General features: G+C 40.5%; 2 protein-coding genes across 2 annotated transcripts; both read right to left on the reverse strand.

Annotated features, from left to right (window-relative positions):
- Positions 1-835: 835 nt before the first annotated feature.
- On the reverse strand, positions 836-2833 carry LOC141348464 (P-selectin-like). The gene is made up of 5 exons (XM_073852761.1): positions 2708-2833; positions 2559-2610; positions 2106-2480; positions 1844-1951; positions 836-1047 (listed from the first exon to the last, which is right to left on the reverse strand). Exons 1-5 carry the CDS (start codon positions 2708-2710, stop codon positions 836-838), a joined length of 750 nt encoding a protein of 249 aa, XP_073708862.1. The 5' UTR covers positions 2711-2833.
- An 11934-nt stretch (positions 2834-14767) lies between these two features.
- On the reverse strand, positions 14768-20295 carry LOC141283248 (E-selectin-like). The gene is made up of 19 exons (XM_073816535.1): positions 20182-20295; positions 20039-20096; positions 19567-19953; positions 19277-19387; positions 18990-19181; positions 18718-18909; positions 18400-18591; positions 18128-18319; positions 17826-18017; positions 17560-17751; positions 17258-17449; positions 16986-17177; positions 16665-16856; positions 16405-16581; positions 16136-16321; positions 15915-16037; positions 15783-15804; positions 15572-15657; positions 14768-15049 (listed from the first exon to the last, which is right to left on the reverse strand). Exons 1-18 carry the CDS (start codon positions 20182-20184, stop codon positions 15597-15599), a joined length of 2856 nt encoding a protein of 951 aa, XP_073672636.1. The 5' UTR covers positions 20185-20295; the 3' UTR covers positions 14768-15049; positions 15572-15596.
- Between the last annotated feature and the right edge of the window lie 640 nt (positions 20296-20935).

The following is a 20935-nucleotide window of genomic DNA, read 5'->3' on the forward strand; positions in this document are numbered from 1 at the left end:
ATTAAACCCTGCGGCTGGTGACGATACGTTAAGGTCTTAAGACACCAAACAATCGGTCTGTGCAAGAAACTGAACAGTATTTATATAATTTTATACCTCTGACCCACCGCAATGTCCAACTGTCCTGAGCGCATTCACAATAGTCAGCGTGTGGCCAAGAGCAAGCAACTATAACTTCAGTTGATCAGGCTCAAAAGTTAGGAGTCGGTAAAAAAAAGTCAACAATCCCGAATGAGTTTGCGCAAGCAAACATAATCTTTTAGTTTCCAATCGGTTGCAACAATCAGGATAAGCACGAGTAATAATTACCATTTTGAGTAGCCGTCATACCCATAACAAGTGATGTATAAGCGCGACAGATCGCAGTTTCTTGCACAGACCGATTGTTTAGTGTGTTAAGACCTCAATGTATCGTCACGAGCCGCAGAGTTTAATTTGGTTTTGTCTGTGTATGTTTTTTTGACTCTCTAAGCCAAAATTTAGACAAATTAAACACCCTTATTACATACTATTATTACATGTCACTCTGATTATACTCAATATCTGTGGCACACAACTAAAAATTCTCCTTACTTGCACACATTAGTGGAAAGGAAGACTCCCATGTGCCATCAGCTCTGCAGGTGAACTCAGCAAAACCCATCAGCAAATGACCAGGTGGACACTGTACTCTACAGGCAGATCTAATGCCGTCATGTCCTTCAGTGCAGTTCAGTAATCCACCACCAAACAAAAGAACGGGAAAACACTCCCCTACAACAGAAAAACTTCAACTTAATATTACATGCATTTATTTATTTACATAATAAAAGACATTTTTGATGTAAACACAGAATCATAACTTTGAAATAGATATTGCACCTGCACATGAAGGTGGTGGTGCACTCCATGCACCTGAGGAACTGCATTTGAGCTCAGCTGTACCACTCAGTTTATATCCACCAGCACATGAAAATGTACAGGTTGAGTTGAGGGAATGATTCCCAAACGGACCAGAGCATTTCATCTTGCCATGCGTTGGCGTGGAGAGTTGGTCACATGAAATGACTGGAGAGAGAGAAAAATGACTACGTGACTTAAAGGAGTAGTTCATCCAGTAATGAAAAATTGCAGGATATTTACTCATCCTTAGCATACAATATGTAGATGAAACTGTTTCTTCCTCAGAGATGTTTTATCAGGTGTTTGAGTATTCATTCCGACAGCACCCATTCACTGCATGTGATGTGCTGTTCTGTTCTGATGAAGAAACAACTCATCTGCAGTCAAACCAAAAGTTTTTCAGACACCAGATGTAAATTTTTTATTTTTTCCATTTTTTACTAGTGGGTGCAGGTCGCTATTGTTAAATAATGTAAGTGAGGATCACAAAATAAAGGAAACTGTGACATATCCCCTAAAAGACCTGACCATATTAAGTGTTTTTTTTCTTTAATGTGACTGAGACTGAACAAAATTAAGCATTGCTTGGTAATTGGTCAACTAGTATTGACAGTTGTGTAAATATTGTTATCTGACATTATCAGGATTGTTCTTGTCATATTTTAGCGAATAATTTGTGACAATGTGAGAAATGTTAAAGGTGTCTGAATAAATTTTGGTTTGACTGCCATCTTGGATAGCCTGAGGGTGAGCACATTGTCAGCAAATGTTTTCATTTTTTGGTGAAATGTTCTTTTAAATAAAGATTATCATACATGTGTGCATCCAGGATTGTATATCATTTTGTCCATTTAACATAGTTTTTCATTCACCCCATCTGAACAGATCCTGGGTTATGAGCCATCAGCTGAAAGCCACTATTAAATTATATTATGTTTCACTTTCTCAGCAAATATTTCACCTTTTTTACACTTTGGTCCAGAAAAACCTGGTTTACACACGCAGGTGAAGTTGTTGACTTGTTCTATGCAGTCCTCTCCAGCAGTACATGTACTGTTTGGACATTGTGCTGAAAGAAAATGCATAGATTTATAAAAAACATATTTTTTTGGTTTATCAGATATGTCTCTAATTAGAATCATGAAGGTTATTAATATGTGCTCTAACTGGAAATCAATCAACTAATTGAACAAGTAAGGCACCTTTCATCTCCAACTCCCTACCTTGTTGGCATACAGGATACTTTTTATTTATACAACCGTCATCGTTCCACTTTCCACTTTTGTCGTCTTTGGAGATGTACAGTTCCACACAGTTTTCATTAGACATGTTGTTGTTGGGCTCATTGGTTGCCCAGTTTTCATAGTTCACAGTTTGTCCATTGGCAACCCATGTCCAATTGCCATTGATCTTTTGTAACCCCATCCAATAGTAGGGGGATGAAGATTTCTTTGTCAAAATTTTTTGAAGGAAAAGTGTTACATTTTCATCGTGGACCATCACAATGTCTGTGTACTGCTGTTGACACCAACTTCTTGTCTCATTCCAGCTCTTCATTGTATTGTTCAAGAAGTGATATCTCCATCCTTCAACATTGACTAAAATGACAACAAAAGTTAATTTATTTCTCAAATGTATTTTATTCTGGAAGGATGATCAATGTAGAATTTACTCACCCAATGAAAACCAGAGATGTATCAAAACTCCTATGTGCACAACACCTCCAGTCTGAACAATAAAAACAATCACTTAATTGTCAATACAAAGGTTTGTATTGAACCAAAAAGGTTCAAATGAAATGCAAAGTTTCATAATAGATGCATACCATGGTTCTCTTTAGTCTCCTTTCGACTGAATCACTTGTCGCTAGTAGAATATTGTTCGTCTGAGCTCACAGAAAGTCTCTTTTGCTCTGAAAACTGTGGACAAAGTGGGTTTTCCCCCCATATATATCAGTCAGTAGCATTAAATTGCAGGATGTTTTTTCACAGGTGCGAAAGAATAAATATTATGTAACATCCTTGGAAAAGAATGTCAATTTTCGAAATGTGCTTATCTCTTATGTCCTTTTATTTTTCCGTAAAATTCTGTCTTGCACAAAGAGAGCTGAGATGCAGATAATGATTAGATGATTTTAGTAATCCACACTCGTCATACAGTTTCAAAACAATAAAAAAAAAAATGTGTCATTTACAGCAAGGATCATTCAAAAGATGTTTTAACCTCTGAAAGGTATTTCTGTAAAAGCTAACCAACTAAAAATATATAATAAACATACACTCCCTGATTATACGCAGCTTCAGGGAATGATACAGTCACAGGATGCATCCAGATGAACATGACTTGGGTTACATAAACAAAATCTTTCACTGCCTTCACAATGCTAATGGCTTTATACTTAAAGGTGATGAAAGATAAAGGAGAACATTATTCCCAGCCTATATATAGGTGTTAAGATTTAAATATATGACTGATCATTCCATTTGTGCTTACTATTTGTTTATACATTGGTGTTGAAAAATGCTACTTTTATGCTTTTTAAGTTTTAGGCACTCAGCTGAAAGTGGAAAATGGATTGAAACACTCAAGATGTCATCTCATTAAAGTCAAACGTTACTGGTTTACATTTACAAGTAGTTTGGTAGTTCACCCCAAAATGAAAATTCCTTGATTATTTACTCATCCCCAGGCCAAAGTTGTAAAGGTCTTTTTTTTTCTTTAGCCAAAGAGTAATGAAAGGGATAGTTCACTCAATTACTCACCCTCATGTTATTCCAAACCTGTAAGACCTTTGTTCATCTTCGGAACACAAATTAAGATATTTTTTGATGAATCCAATAACTTTCTGACCCTGCATAGCCAGCAATGCAATTACCACATTCAAGGCCCAGAATGGTAGTAAAAAACATTGTTAAAATAGTTTGTGATTCAACCGTAATTTTATGAAGCTACGAGAATGCTTTTTATGCACAAAGAAAACAAACATAATGGCTTTATTCAACAATTTCTTCTCTTAAAGGAGTAGTTCACTTTCAGAACAAAAATTTACAGATAATGTACTCACCCTTGTCATCCAAGATGTCCATGTCTTTCTTTCTTCAGTCGTAAGGATTTTTTTTTTGTTTGTTTTTTTGAGTAAAACATTTCAGGATTTCTCTCCATATAATGGACTTCTATGGTGCCCCCGAGTTGGAACTTCCAAAATGCAGCTTCAAAGGGCTCTAAACGACCACATCGAGGAAAGAAGGGTCTTATCTAGCAAAACGATCGGTTATTTTCTAAGAGAAATTACAATTTATAATTTTTTTAACCTCAAATGCTCATCTTGTCTACCTCTGTGTTTACTCTGTGTAGAGATTAAAAAGTATATACATTGTAAATGTTTTAAGAAAATAACTGATCGTTTCGCAAGATAAGACCCTTCTTCCTCAGCTGGGATCATTTAGAGCCTTTTGAAGCTGCATTTAAACTGCATTTTAGAAGTTCAAACTCAGGGGGCACCATAGAAGTCCATTATATGGAGAGAAACCCTGAAATGTTTTCCTCAAAAAACATCATTTCTGTACGACCGAAGAATGAAAGACATGAACATCTTGAATGACAAGGGGGTGAGTACATTATCTGTATTTATTTTTTTTCTGAAAGTGAACTAATAGTTTAACAAAGTTGTTTTTTTCTTTCTAACCCTTCTCACAGGAATATTCACACTGAGAGCCATATGAGAAAGCTTTATGAGACCACATGATCTAGTGGTTTTGTCCTCCTGTTCATATTTACAACTGAAAAACATAAAATGGGACCACGATTAAATCCATTTGCTTAGCTCAGATAGCAAACGGCAGATCTGTTGGAGAGGAAAGGAGACTGCTAGGTTCTGGCTCTAATTATAAATCAGTATACACTCCTGAGGTGTCGGTCAGGACACAAAGAATGAGGAGACCGGAGCTTCCTTCCAAAATGTATTCAGTATTAGTCTAAAAATAACAAAACATAACATTAAGAAAAAATAAAGTCATTTACAAATGAATCATTCACTTCCTAGTCAAGAATGCTAACATTCGGTATCTTTGAATAACAGATAAAGCTCTAAATATGCAGCAGATGTGCACTTGTAGGTGATATACAGATCATACAACATGACTTCAGTAGGAATGCATATTACTAAATCCAGGTGCCTAAACGAACAGTGTAATTGGACAAATAAAATCACAGGAGCAATATTACTGGTTAAAATGTATGCAGCAGCAAATTTGACATATAACTGACTGATTACAAGGTAAACCTGATTATGTAACTGAGTAATTAGCCTAATGGCGTTGCACATTTTCGGACGATCAACTATAAATCGTTACACATCTGTGCATAATCATATTAAAGTACAACGTACAAAAAAACTCTTCAAACCTGGTTGAAATTATTTAGAAATAGAAGAAAACTTACTTGAAGGTCATTTACTAACACTTTAAACTCCAAAACACCAACAAACATCCAAAGTACAGGCAGGAAAAAACTTCTATGTCCACCGCTGATCAAAATCTACAATGACGCAGCAGGTAATAAACTATAACGATGATGCCTCCTACTGGATACATCAGGAACTGCACTCTTTAGACTAATCAAACAGAAGTGTCTTTATAAAGGTCTACCTATTTCTAGGAGCCTTTAATACAGCCGCCCCCAAAGGTGCTACGCAACTTTGTTCCTACTAAAGGCGACTCCACTTAGGGCAAGTTGGCAGGACAGGTTCCGTTATCTGGCAGAGCTGGCAGGATCACTAACCGTGCTACTGGCCGAGTATACACTTGCCCCCTTATATCTACATCAGCAGACCTGACATGTCCATCCGAACTGTGGTGAGTCTTGATGACATGTCCAACAGGCCAGAGAGCCCTTGGCATCTGGGGATCTACGATCATGACTACCATTTTCTCTTTCAAGTCCGGGGGAGAGGACTGCCACTTTTGCCGTGTCTGGAGGCTTGGAAGATAGTTTCGGATAAACCTGGACCAGAAGTTATCAGCCAGGACTTGCGAATGCCTCCAGCGCCTCCGACCCAACAATTCAGACTCTGGGTAGATTACCTGTGGCAAAGAACCATCCGGCCGCCCCATGAGCAGGTTGTTCGGTGTCACTGGGTCAATGTCCGCAACATCAGAGGACACGTAACCTAGAGGCTTTGAGTTTAGAATTGCTTCCACCTCTAGAAGGACGGTCAGCAGGACTTCCTCTGGAACTGATTGAGCCCCTACGGTGGTGTAGAGCAGCGGTTCCCAATTCCAGTCCTCGCGACCCACCGCTCTGCACATTTTGTGTGTTTCACTCATCGCTTCCGACATTTGTTCTATTCCAACGTTACTGCCCTTCGAAGTGGACATCACAGGATATTCCGCCATTATTCATTAGTTCGAAGCGAGCGTATGTGTTCCATTTGAAGGTCATTAAAGCGTGCGAGACGTAAATTTAAAATGCATTTATTTACAGATGCACTTATGTCACACTTCTCTAGTAAGTTTCATCTGTGTGTGAAGACGCTACATGCGGTGGCGTAGCGCAAATATGTGAATGAATGTTTCGAAGTATAGTAAACAGATTTCCCCCGCTTAGGGAGCAGGGAGCAATGAACACTTTGCAGGGACCATGTCAATCGGATCGCAGTTCCTTCACGGACCTCACTTCTAATGAGCTGGTTATCTGAATCAGGTGTGTTAACTAAGAGAGACATGCAAAATGTGCAGAGCGGTGGGGCGCAAGGACTGGAATTGGGAACCGCTGGTGTAGAGGGCTGACTTTACAGAACGTACCTCTCTCTCCCACACTCCTCCAAAGTGTGGGGCTGCTGGAGGATTGAAACAAAACTGAATCCTTTGGCGAGCAAGTTGGTTCTGTAACTCAGGAGCCATTTGACCAAAGGCTTCCCTCAGTTCTCTTTCGCCGCCTCTGAAATTTGTTCCTTGGTCGGACCACAGTTCGGCTGGTGTCCCCCTTCGTGCCATAAATCGCCTGAGGGCCATTAAGAAGGAATCAGAATTCATGCTATGGAGGAGGTCCAAGTGCACCGCTCTAGTGGTTAAACACTTAAAGATTATCCCCCAGCGTTTTTCTGTGCGTCTTCCAATTTTAATTAGCATTGGCCCGAAGCAGTCTACACCACATGAGTAAAAGGCAGGTTTGTGGAGACGAAGACGGGCAGAAGGCAAGTCTGCCATCTTAGGAATAGTTGGCTGTGCCCTCCAACGCTGACACTCTGAGCACCGATGCTGGTGCCGACGAATGGCCTCACGGCCACGGATAATCCAGTAATGGCGCCGCATTTCGGCAAACACGCGCTCTGTTCCTGGATGATGCAGCTTGGAGTCAAAATGCTTGATTAGTAGCTGCGTGACTGGATGATGAGCGTCCAAGACAATGGGGTGTAAGGTGGAGTCACCAATGGACTCAGTTCTTCTCAGTCGACCTCCCACTCGGATTAAACCACTAAATCTGTCTAGTTCAGGAGCTAAGGTAAGCAGACGGCTGTCAGACGACACTGGTTTCCCCTTTCCCAAACGGTCACAGTCAGTGGGGAAAGACTCCTGCTGAACCTGCTTGAAGATAAGGACCTCCGCTTGACGATAATCATCTGCATCAGGAAAGGAAGTCGAAGTAGGGTTTACCTGAATTTCCTTGGCAGTGGCATCCAGGAGATCTTGCCAGGTATTATAGTTCCAAGCATCAGGTATACTGGATTGGGGTGGCAACACTGTGGCACCACAGAAGGCAGACTTCCGTAGCTCGTTGGGGTCATCTGTCAAGTCTGTTCCTGGCATCACTGGCCAGTCAGCTGGATCTTGGAGTAAGAAGGGAGGTCCTTGAGACCATCGATTGGTCTCTGTAAGGACTTTTAGTGGTTTGCCTCGGGTGAGGTCGTCAGCAGGATTGCGAGCAGAATCCACATAGCGCCAAGAACAATTTTCAGTTAGTTCCTGGATTTCAGCGACGCGATTGCCGACAAAAACTTTGTACTGGCAGGATTCTGAGGTCAGCCAAGTGAGGACAGTGGAGGAGTCGGTCCATAACACGGTGGTTTCTATTTGCAAGGTCAGTTCCTTTTGAAGTAGCTGAGCTAACTGAGCGGCCACAAGAGCTCCACAAAGTTCCAATCGAGGAATTCGAATGAGAGCATTTGGGGGCCACTCGGGATCGAGCTACCAGGAAAGACAGGTACACCTGGCCTAATTTGTCAGTGGTCCTCAAATATGCCACAGCTCCATATGCCTGTTCTGAAGCATCTGAAAATACGTGGACTTCGTGAGTGGAGCCATCATTCTCCACCTCAGGAGGGACGTAAGTCCTAGGGAGGCTGATGTTTGGTAGGTACTGAAGTTCATTCTCCCAGATGTGCCAAGACTGCAAGAGCTCGGGTGGCAAGTTTGGGTCGTCCCAACCCCGCTGTTTATTCCATAGCTGCCTGATGATGACCTTAGCTCGTGTGGTGTAAGGCAACAGAATTCCCAGAGGGTCATATTGAGTAGCTAGGACCTTATAAATATTCCTGAGGGTGGGAATCTCATACACAACAGGTCGATGCTTGAACGCCAGTGTATCAGTCTGCCAATTCCAGCGTAGGCCTAAGGTTGACTCAGGTATGTCGATCTTGTCTTTAGCTAACCAAAGCTCCAAGCTCTCCGCTTGAGCTTCTGTGGGTAAGTGACTCAGAACCTCTGGGACATTGCTGGCCCATTGTCTTATTTCAAATCCAGCTTGGGAAAGCATGTCTCTCAGTCCATCAACCAAGTGCCTTGCTGCCTCAGGGGTGTCCAGACTCTGAAGGCAGTTGTCCACATAAAAACATTTCTCCACTGAAAACTTGATGGACTCATCAGCCATACTGTGCTTGACCACATGGTGCTGCAGAGCGTAAGTCGCACAGCAAGGACTGCATGTGGTGCCAAATGGCAACACCTGCCATTCAAAGACCTTAGGGTGCTCATCTACTTTCAGATCACGCCAGAGAAATCGCAGTAGGGGACGGTCTTCAGGAAGAAGGCGGACCTGATGGAACATCGCCTTGATGTCACCACTAACTGCAACTGGACGTTCCCGAAATCTGATGAGCTCACCTAGCAACGATGCGCCAAGTGTAGGGCCAGGCAGCAGATACTGATTGAGACTCTGCCCATGATATTGGTGGGAACAGTTGAAAACAACACGAAATTTCCCATTATGACTGACAATGTGGTGAGGGATATACCAACATTCGTCCGTGTCTGTGGTCTCTTCAACCACCTCCTGAACCGCTCCCGTCCACCTGAGCTTCTCAATCTCTTCCTTATAGGTCTCTGCCTTCACCGGATCCTTCAGCAAACGTTTCTCAATACTACGGAGGTTAGGCATGACCGACTCCTTAGGGGCGTGCAACTGAGGCATATACTTCTGCCGTAGTAAGGGGGTTGCCAAGCGAAGAAGGCCGTTCACTTCTGTGCGGATGGTCTTGGCTTCAAGTAGCTTTAAAGCCTCCTGATCCAGTTTGGATCGAGTCACCTCTTTCTCCTCCCGGTGGGGAACAGCTTCTAGCTGCCAGAGTCTTTGGACATTCCTAAAGAGCTCATCTTGTATTGGAGGGACAGATGTCAGCAGGCAGTGTTGGGAGGATGCAGGCCACCCCATGAATGATGCAGGGCCCTGGAGGGTCCAGCCCAGGCGTGTGTGGACAGCCGCAGGTCCGCCTGGAGAACCTAATCTGACCGGCTCAAGGGGGGTAATGAGATGTGGCTGATCTGACCCAATCAGAAGTAGAGGCTGAGCATCCTTCACCGGCAGAATGGGAAGACCACGTAAGTGTTTATACTTCTTCTGCAGCTGATCCACAGGATAAGACTGCTGTGACAAATTGAGGCGTTCCGCAGTGAAGGCATGATCAACTTTGTAAAGGGTTTGCGGTTTGTGATTTGGGGATACGTGAAAGGAAATAGATGAGCCGTGAAGAACTTCAATGTCTTGTCTTACAGTGTGCAATGGGAGAGCTTCAGGTGTGCCTTGTATACCGAGGGCTTTAGCAGCAGCTGGAAGCAGGATGGTTCTCTCGGAGCCATCATCCAGAAGTGCAAAGGTATCTAATGTACAGTCTTTATAATGAACATGTACAGGTACTACTTTGAGCATGACACGGTTCCCAACAACGGGTTTGTCCAGGTAAAATCGGTCTGGAGCAGAATTGGTAAGGCAGGTCTTCTCAACACTGACTGTATCCTCCTGGGAGGATCTGACATTTACATTGTGTAGAGGGCGAAGGTGTTTAACATGACACAGGTTGCAGGGCTTCCTGAGATCACACTGAGCAGCATGATGAGTCCTGGCACAGCGCCAACAGCGATTATTCTGTCGAATCCATTCTTTGGCTTGGTCAGTGGTAAGTTTAGCAAAGGCTTTACATTGACTCAAATAATGCTCAAGGCTATCACAGAAGGGACAGAACCATTTCATTTCAACTGGCTTAGACCCTTCTGAGGGACCTCGGTAGTTACAGGTTGAGCCTCTCCCACCCCATGAAGAATAGCTACAGACCTTTTACTCTGTGCAGGTCGAGAAGTCTGTCGGTCTTGAACTCCTCGTGAGGCATCAAAGTCATGGCACCAGGCTTCATAGCGGAGCCAGTTTGACAGGTCATGGAGATTGGGTACGGTTCCAGCTTGCCGGAACATGTGACGGCGGAATTCAGCTCGTTGGTCTGAAGGTAGTTTGCTCAAAAGTCGGGCAACATGTGACCCACAATTAAGCTCAATGTCACCTTCAGGTCCTAATGTCTTTAACAAGCCCACCAACGACTGTACCTGAAGAGCAAATTTCTGGAATGCAATGGTATCCCCTCGCTTTACATCAGGGGCTTCCAGGACACTGGCAATTTTCCTCAATGCTAGCTGGTGGGGCTGACCAAACTTCTCATTGAGGGCCACCATGGTATCAGTAAACGGAGTAGGGGAATTCAGGAATGCATCGGCAATCAGTTTAGCCTCATCCAACTTTAAGTGGTCTACTAGTATTTGATATTTAAAAAGTTCAGTCCCATCTGGCGGGAGCAAATTCTCCAACGCTATCCGAAGTCTAGCGAACTCGCTTGGATCTGGATGGCTGAACTTGGGAATAGAAGGGGTAGGCCCTCTATAGACATACTCTGACCGTGAGGTGGGGGTTAAAGGTGGACAGTTTGACACTACCTTAAATGTAGGTGCTGGATGGTTCGACTTCCCTGGCATGGTTCCATGTCGGGCAAAGGAAACTGGAATTTGGGTTCGTGAAGGTTTCCAATACAAGGGCGGTGCAGCTGAGGCAAACAACTCCCTGAGGTCTTCAGGTGTTGGAGGAGGAGGTAGAACATCTGTATTTTGGGAATGATACTGAGAAGATCGATATGCTGGTGTAAGGGGAGCCTGAGAACCCTTGAAATCCGTTGGTACGTCTGATTGGTAGGTATTAGCGCTGGGGTCTGCTAACTGTAAAGTCTCCATACCTCTTCTCAGTTCTAGCTCGGGCTGCGGCCAAGGGGGAAGCTCAAGCCACTCTTCATTCGCAGCTGAGATCAGCGTTGCCCGGTCTATGTGGCTGGGAGGACTGGATGGCAATTGGGGTAATGGTCGCACTGGAGGACTGTAATGGCTTTTAGTTGGGCTAAGGTCAGCTCTAAGAGATTGGGCAACTTTAACAAGTTCTTTAAACTCAGTACGAACCGCTTTCAACTCCATCAGGTCAGCATGAAAGGCTTGTTGTGACTGTAGCAGCTGTGCATTCTCTCTACGAAGAGCTTGGAGCTCGTGATAGGGGTCAGGCTCAAGGGAAATGGGCTGCTGGGTTGCTGTGAATGACTGGGGAAGGGTTTCCTTTTGCTCTGTATAACTAAAACTTGGTCTTAACCGAGGGACTGTGCAAGGAACAGCTTCATCATTAGGGTAGTCAGGATTGCCCCATGAGGACTGGAGAGGTGTCATATGGGAATGTACCTCCCAAGAAGGTGAGATTGCAGGTTTAATTACAGGTCTGCCCCTTACATACTGTACTTCAAAATCTTGAAGTCGTGCTGGTGGATGTGTTCGGCGTTTTGGTCGGGTCGCCCCCATGATCTCCTCATCAGACTCCATGGTTTCAGGAATGAACACTGATCTGGCTCGAAGGACCAATTTGTTGGAGAGGAAAGGAGACTGCTAGGTTCTGGCTCTAATTATAAATCAGTATACACTCCTGAGGTGTCAGTCAGGACACAAAGAATGAGGAGACCGGAGCTTCTTTCCAAAATGTATTCAGTATTAGTCTAAAAATAACAAAACATAACATTAAGAAAAAATAAAGTCATTTACAAATGAATCATTCACTTCCTAGTCAAGAATGCTAACATTCGGTATCTTTGAATAACAGATAAAGCTCTAAATATGCAGCAGATGTGCACTTGCAGGTGATATACAGATCATACAACATGACTTCAGTAGGAATGCATATTACTAAATCCAGGTGCCTAAACGAACAGTGTAATTGGACAAATAAAATCACAGGAGCAATATTACTGGTTAAAATGTATGCAGCAGCAAATTTGACATATAACTGACTGATTACAAGGTAAACCTGATTATGTAACTGAGTAATTAGCCTAATGGCGTTGCACATTTTCGGACGATCAACTATAAATCGTTACACATCTGTGCATAATCATAAAGTACAACGTACAAAAAAACACTTCAAACCTGGTTGAAATTATTTAGAAATAGAAGAAAACTTACTTGAAGGTCATTTACTAACACTTTAAACTCCAAAACACCAACAAACATCCAAAGTACAGGCAGGAAAAAACTTCTATGTCCACCGCTGATCAAAATCTACAATGACGCAGCAGGTAATAAACTATAACGATGATGCCTCCTACTGGATACATCAGGAACTGCACTCTTTAGACTAATCAAACAGAAGTGTCTTTATAAAGGTCTACCTATTTCTAGGAGCCTTTAATACAAGATCTAAACTACATTCATTGAGTTTCATTATTGTTAACTGAAAAGAATATAACGTTTTTGTTAATTTAAATAAATCAGAAATATAATAAAATATAAACAGTAGGTTGAAACTAAAGCTAAACAAAAAGGAGAAATATTGCCACTGCAAATTACGGAAATAAGTACAAGTTAAAGCACCAACATAAACTGGAAATAAAACTGAAAATAAAATAGAACAGAAACTGAACTGTAAGCACATTGGGGTTTCCCACCATATAAATAATTCATTAGCATTAAATCAAAGCATTTTTCCTCACAGGGTTGATTGAAAGAATAAAAAATTTAACCACCTCCTGGGCAAAATGTCACTTTTTGGAAATTGCTGTTTTTTTATTATTTCATAAAAGCATCTTTTTGCACAAAGAGTATGGTGCTGGGATGCATATAATGATTCGATGATTTTCATTATCGAACAACATAAGACCACACTCATCATAAAGGTAAAACCTCTGAAATGTATTTCTGTACAAGCTAACCCACTAAAATATATAACAAACACTCCATGATTATATATGATTATAGGCAGCTTCAAGGAAGGACAGTCACGGGATATGTCCAGATGAACATGACATGAGCTGGGTTATTTAAACAAAACCTTTCACTGCAATAACAATGCTAATAGCTTTATGCACTTACAAGTGAGGAAAGATAAAGGAAGAGAACCGTGGCTTTACTTCCAGCTTTTATTTAGGTGTTAAAGGAGAAGTTCAGGTCCAGAACAAAAATTTACAGATAATTTACTCAGCCCTTTGTCATCCAAGATGTTCATGTCTTTCTTTCTTCATTTGATAAGAAAGTATGTTTCTTGAGGAAAACATTTCAGGAATTATCTCCATATAGTGGACTTCAATGGTGCCCTCAAATTTGAACTTCCAAAATGCAGTTTTCATGCAGCTTCAAAGGGCTCTAAACAAACCCAGCCGAGGAAGAAGGGTCTCTAGTGAAACGATCAGTCATTTTCGAAACAAATTGACAATTTATACATTTTTAACCTCAAACACTTGTCTTGTCTAGGTTTGTGTGATCTGTTTTTTCCGGTTCAAGACAGGGTAAGTTAGGGTACTTCAAAATCATCCTTCATTGCTGCAAATGTACAAAGTGAACATGCAAAGAAGATCAAACGCCCTTTACAAAATAAGGTAAAACATGTAGTGAAAACAATGAAGAAAATGAGATGGGAGTTTTTTAGCATACCCTAACGGTATTGACTTGGAATATACAAACACGTGCGCATCGCAGAGACAAGACAAGAAGAGCATTTGAGGTAAATGACCGATTGTTTTGCTAGATAAGACCCTTCTTCCTTGGCTGGGATCGTTTAGAGCCATTTGAATGCATTAAACTGCACTTCGGAAGTTCAAACTTGGGTGCATCATTGAAGTCCTCTATTTAGAGATAAATCCTGAAATGTTTTCCTCAATAAACGTAATTTCTTTACGACTGAAGAAAGAAAGACATGAACATCTTGGATGACAAAGGGGTAAGTAAATTATCTGTAAATTTTTGTTCTGGAAGTGAACTTCTCCTTTAAAGGGTTAAAGGAGAAGTTTACTTCCAGATTGGTAGTTGCGTTGATGTCTATGCAGGGTCAGAAAGCTCTTGGATTTCGTCAAAAATATCTTAATTTGTGTTCTGATGATGAACAGAGATGAAGATGAAGGTCTTACAGGTTTGAATGACATGAGAGTGAGTAATTAAAGACAGAATTGTCATTTTTTGGGTGCAATATTCCTTTAAAGTTCAAATATAATGCTGATGATTTTACAGATTCATTTAGGTTTTGATGTTGAAAAATACATGCTTTTTTAAAGTTTTAGACACTTATCTGAAAGTGGAAAATGCATTCAAACACCCATGATATCATAAAAAAATCACACTTTATTGATTTACATAAAATAGCTTAATAGGACCAATACAGTTTTGGAACAATAAATAGTACAAAAATGTATATTAATAACATGAATAGAGTACATTTAAATAGTACAGAACAATATGTTCATTCAAGTAAATAATAAAAGCTTCCGTTGGGAAGTAGAAATCGTATTCAGTTAGGACTGATGCCTTGTAACCGATAATGCCCATTAGAGTTAAAAAATATGTGTCAAATTATTTGTGATGATATATTTTAATGTCCAGCGAGGCAGTTGTGAGTCCTGTGAAAAAGAAAGTTGTATTGAGTTTTTCAGTTGTTTTATTACACATACTGGCCAGTATATGTGACACTGGACCACAAAACCAGTCATAAGGTCAAATTTTACAAAACTGAGATATATACATCATATGAAAGCTCAATAAATAAGCTTTCTATTGATGTATGGTTTGTTAGGATAGGGCAATATTTAGCCGAGATACATCTATTTGAAAATCTGAAATCTAAGGGTGCAAAAAATCAAAATACTGAGAAAATCACCTTTAAAGTTGTCCAAATTAAGTTCTTAGCAATGCATATTACTAAGCAAAAATTACATTTTGATAGGTTTACAGTAGGATTTTACAAAAAATCTTCATGGAACATGATCTTTACTTAATTTCCTAATGATTTTTGACATAAAAGAAAAATCAATAATTTTGACCCAAACAATGTATTTTTGGCTATTGCTACAAATATACCCCAGCGACTTAAGACTGGTTTTGTGGTCCAGGGTCACATATGTGCATGAGGAATATATGCTCACCGTATATGCTGATGCTATTTTTGCTCTATATAAGACTGTCAATGCTGTTCTTATAAGACTGTGGTGGATCCTCAATATCCAAGGTACTAAAAATGAAATAGACAAAAGTAAAATTAAACAGGATATGGTCCTGTATGTATAAATTAAAACTAATAAATAATAACAGTAATGATGCAAGAAAAATATAACTGCAAAATAAGACATGTCTTACCTGTTCAGGTCAAAATTGCTAGCTGAAAAACAAAAAGGCATTATTTAGCATTTTAATTCATTTCCAGTATATTATTCAAAGAATTATATGCAAGAACATATTCAGGAACTCAACAAACTCAGTTTGACTCACCTTTCTTCCTCAGTTTCTTCAGTATCCAGAGGACTAAGCCCAGACTGGAGGCGCTGATAGCGCCTGCAACCCCAACAGTCACTTCTGTCGCTTCGAGCAGTGATGCAGAGGTATCAGGATGAGCTGAAAATACAAATAAAAGGAAATAAGCTGTAGAATGTCTTTATCTTATCATCTCGAAATGACACATCTGCATCCAACAATTGCTATCAGCTGTTTACCTTGACACACTGCCACTTCCCCTGACCAGCTCCCATTGGAGTTGCACATCATTATCTTGTCACTGTCCTCTTCAAGTAGTTGACCTTCGTCACAGATGAAGATGCAGAAGGTGCCAAAGGTGGGTTCTTCAGACGAGCAGTTCATATACCCATTGATTGGCTCAGGAAGTTGTGGGCAGACCACTGCTACAAAGTTGAGAGAAGACAAAGTGTTTAGTATGTTAACTTGAACCTGTAAATCCATAAATGTGGTAAAAGTTTGTTTTTACCTTCACAGCGAGGTGGTTCCTGACTCCACTTTGCTGTCTTTGTACAGCTGATCTCTGAAGCTCCCTGGAGGCGGAATCCTTCAACACAACTGAAGCTGCATTTGCTCCCGTAATTAGAGCTGGAAGTGCAGCTCAGCTCTCCATTGACAGGACTGTTAAGAGCTGGGCAGTGAATAACTGAGAGGAAACAAAGTAACATGTGAACAGATTAGCCAGTTTTCTTGAGAGCTTCAGATGTCTGTTTGCTAAATGGTACTCACGTTCACAGGTTGGTGCTTTGCTTGACCACTCTGTGGTAGAAGTGCATGTTGTCGTACTGGAACCCTTTAGTTCATAACCTTCCTCACAGGAATATTTACACTGAGAGTCATATGAGAAATTTCCATTAGGATAAGAGCACTGGACACTAGCATGATCTGGTGGGGAGACGTCCTCTGGTTTGCATTGTACAACTGAAAATCAGAAAAGGGGATTATCATTAGAGCCAATGAGCAGAGAGAGTTAAAGAGAAAATGGAGCAGAACTACTGATGAACTGTTTTAATAGAAGTTTAAGTCTAAGTAAATTCAGACCCGTCTTACTTTCACAAGTGGGTTGTGAATCGTTCCAGCTTCCCGTTGCCCCACAGAACAGTGTAGAGGAGTTGGAGTTTCGCAGCGTGTATCCTTTTTCACACATAAACTCACAGGTGGACTGGTATCTGAAGTTGCCCATTGGATTTTGACACTGCATTTTACCTTTTTGTGGTTTGTTCAGCTCTGGACATTGAACAACTGCAAAAAGATGTCCAAGTGTTTTAAAAAGCTTGTGATCAAATGTCTCATTTTCATTTTACAATGTAAATTCAACTCACGTTCACAGGTTGGTGGTTTGCTTGACCACTCTGTGGTAGAAGTGCATGTCGTCGTACTGGAACCCTTTAGTTCATAACCTTCCTCACAGGAATATTCACACCGAGAGTCATATGAGAAATTTCCATTAGGATAAGAGCACTGGACAGTAGCATGATCTGGTGGGGTGACATCCTCTGGTTCGCATTTTACAACTGAAAATCAGAAAATAGGGTCATGATTAAACTCAATGAGCAGTGAGCAGAACTACTAAAGAACTATTTTAATGGAAGTTTAAGTCTAAGTAAATTAAGACCCATCTTACTTTCACAAGTGGGTTGTGAATCATTCCAGTGTCCTATTGCTTCACAGAACAATGTTGAAGAGCTGGAGTTTCGCAGCGTGTATCCTTTTTCACACTTAAACTCACAGGTGGATTGGTAGCTAAAGTTGCCCATTGGATTTTGACACTGCATTTCACCTTCCTGTGGTTTGTTCAGCTCTGGACATCGAACAACTGCAAAAAGATGTCCAAGTGTTTTAAAAAGCATGTGATCAAATGGCAAATTTTACAATGTAAATTCAACTTACGTTCACAGGTTGGTGGTTTGCTTGACCACTCTGTGGTAGAAGTGCATCTTGTCATACTGGAACCCTTTAGTTTATAACCTTCCTTACAGGAATATTTACACTGAGAGTCATATGAGAAATTTCCATTAGGATAAGAGCACTGGACAGTAGCATGATCTGGTGGGGTGACATCCTCTGGTTTGCATTTTACAACTGAAAATCAGAAAATAGGGTCATGATTAAACTCAATGAGCAGTGAGCAGAACTACTGATGAACTATTTTAATGGAAGTTTAAGTCTAAGTAAATTAAGACACATCTTACTTTCACAAGTGGGTTGTGAATCATTCCAGTGTCCCGTTGCTTTACAGAACAATGTTGAAGAGCTGGAGTCTCGCAGTGTGTATCCTTTTTTACACTTAAACTCACAGGTGGACTGGTATCTGAAGTTGCCCATTGGATTTTGACACTGCATTTCACCTTCTTGTGGTTTGTTCAGCTCTGGACATTGAACAACTGCAAAAAGATGTCTAAGTGTTTTAAAAAGCATGTGATCAAGTGTCTCATTTTCATTTTACAATGTAAATTCAACTCACGTTCACAGGTTGGTGGTTTGCTTGACCACTCTGTGGTAGAAGTGCATGTCGTCGTACTGGAACCCTTTAGTTTATAACCCTCTTTACAGGAATATTCACACTGAGAGTCATATGAGAAATTTCCATTAGGATAAGAGCACTGGACACTAGCATGATCTGGTGGGGTGACATCCTCTGGTTTGCATTTTACAACTGAAAATCAGAAAATAGGGTCATGATTAAACTCAATGAGCAGAAAAATTAAAGAGCAAAGTGAAGAACTACTGATGAACTATTTTAATGGAAGTTTAAGTCTAAGTAAATTCAAACCCGTCTTACTTTCACAAGTGGGTTGTGAATCATTCCAGTGTCCCGTTGCTTCACAGAACAATGTTGAAGAGCTGGAGTCTCGCAGCGTGTATCCTTCGTCACACATAAACTCACAGGTGGACTGGTATCTGAAGTTGCCCATTGGATTTTGACACTGCATTTCACCTTCTTGTGGTTTGTTCAGCTCTGGACATTGAACAACTGCAAAAAGATGTCCAAGTGTTTTAAAAAGCTTGTGATCAAATGTCTCATTTTCATTTTACAATGTAAATTCAACTCACGTTCACAGGTTGGTGGTTTGCTTGACCACTTTGTGGTAGAAGTGCATGTTGTCGTACTGGAACCCTTTAGTTTATAACCTTTTTCACAGGAATATTTACACTGAGAGGCATATGAGAAATTTCCATTAGGATGAGAGCAATCAATGCTAGCATAATCTAGTGGGGTGATGTCCTCTGGTTTGCATTTTACAACTGAAAATTAGACAACAGGCAACATGGTTACACATGGTTCACACTTTCATTGTCAACATAAATGTGTTAAATGTATCTAGAGAAGTATTACCCACCATGTTCACATCGCTCTCCATAGAAACCATCAAAGCATGAGCATTTATGGTCGTTTATGGTTTCGACACACTCTCCATGACCACTGACACAGGAGTCGACTTTGCAGGCCGCTGAGAAAGAAAAATGGATGATTATGCATTGTTGAATGGGTGTATTCAACAAATACAGCGGAATGGCTTTTCTTCCATTTAAATTTTTTAATAATCTACAAAATAATATTAGGGCTGTATGATTTCCACAATGGGGAAAATGTGGTCATATATAAAAATTTGAGATGCATAAAGACTACCTGTGTAGCAAAGTGCCGTCTTCTTCCTGTAGCAGGATTCATCATTCCATTTGCCTTCATCTTTCTCTCTTTTAATGTATATTTCCACACAGTCTTCATGATTCCCTCCATTATTGGGCTCCTTCTCTGCCCAGTTCTCAGCTTCCTTGGTAAGCGTCTTATTAGTTCCCACCCAGGTCCAGTTGTCATTAATTTTACGGATGCCAATCCAGTAATATCCACTGACTTTTGGAAGGAAGCTGTTGAGGTGATTAATCTCTTCTTTGTTTTGAATGGCTACCATGTCGGTGAATCTCTGTCTGCACCAGTCTCTGGCAGATTCCCAGTTCATCATCGAATCTGAGTAATGGTATGACCAGCCTTCGGTGCCGCTCCATATGTTTAGCGCTGTAGAATTAAACCAATGCACCTTGAGTGAATTATGTTTGTTTACTATGTTTAGTTTATACATTAGTATGTTTTGCTTTATTACCTGAATAAATAAGTACAAGGGAAGCAAAAAATTGCAGTGGTACTTTGTTGAAGATGTCCTGCAAAATTAAAGAATTCTATCAATTGGATGAACATAATATTCATTGATACTATAGAAATGCACAATTAAAATGCTTTACGTACCATTGTCAGTGATGTACAGATATGAAATGCTCCTGTTGATGGTCGTCTCTGTACTTCTCTACCTATATGATGGTTCTGATTTGAGAATCTGGTCTGGAAATCAGTCTCTTGGGGTATTTATGGGGTTTAGGACTTCCCTTCCCGGATCCACATGTCACATCAGCCAGTAAAAGCAATGGAATTCTAGTTTGTGGAAATACCCCTCTCTAACACTGATCAAGGAGGAAACACTTTCCTTTTTTTACACTCTCAAGGCGTTAGTTTGCAAGGAAGTGACCTCTCAGGAAATAAGCTTTTGGGGCTGATACGACCACAGCAGGATGACTGCATATTTACACAGTATATTCAGAAATAGAAATAACACTTCAATTGCTCCTTTTTTATTGTGTATACAATTTCACAATAAAAACTTTCACTTTTTATTCTGAAAAAGTAATCAACAGGGAGATCTAATGGCAGAAACACATTTCATGTTAATATCTTCAGCTCTGTTTATATAAAGGAAAGAGGGATACAATATGGGTCAAGAGGGGAATCATAGGAATTGTTGCCAGTAATTATTCCATTAGTGCCTTTACTGTATCTTCCCAGTTTTGTGGAAATACAATTAATGGTGAATTTATCTAATCTGTGTAGTAAATGTCATGAAAATAAAATTTAAAGACAATTAATTACTTCTACAAACTGATAACTTTTTATAGGTATTACAAGAAACACCCATAAGAATATTCACGATTCAATTTAAAAAGTAAAT

The sequence above is a fragment of the Garra rufa genome, chromosome 13 (genome assembly GCF_049309525.1).
Source record: "Garra rufa chromosome 13, GarRuf1.0, whole genome shotgun sequence".
Classification (NCBI taxonomy): Eukaryota; Metazoa; Chordata; class Actinopteri; order Cypriniformes; family Cyprinidae; genus Garra; species Garra rufa.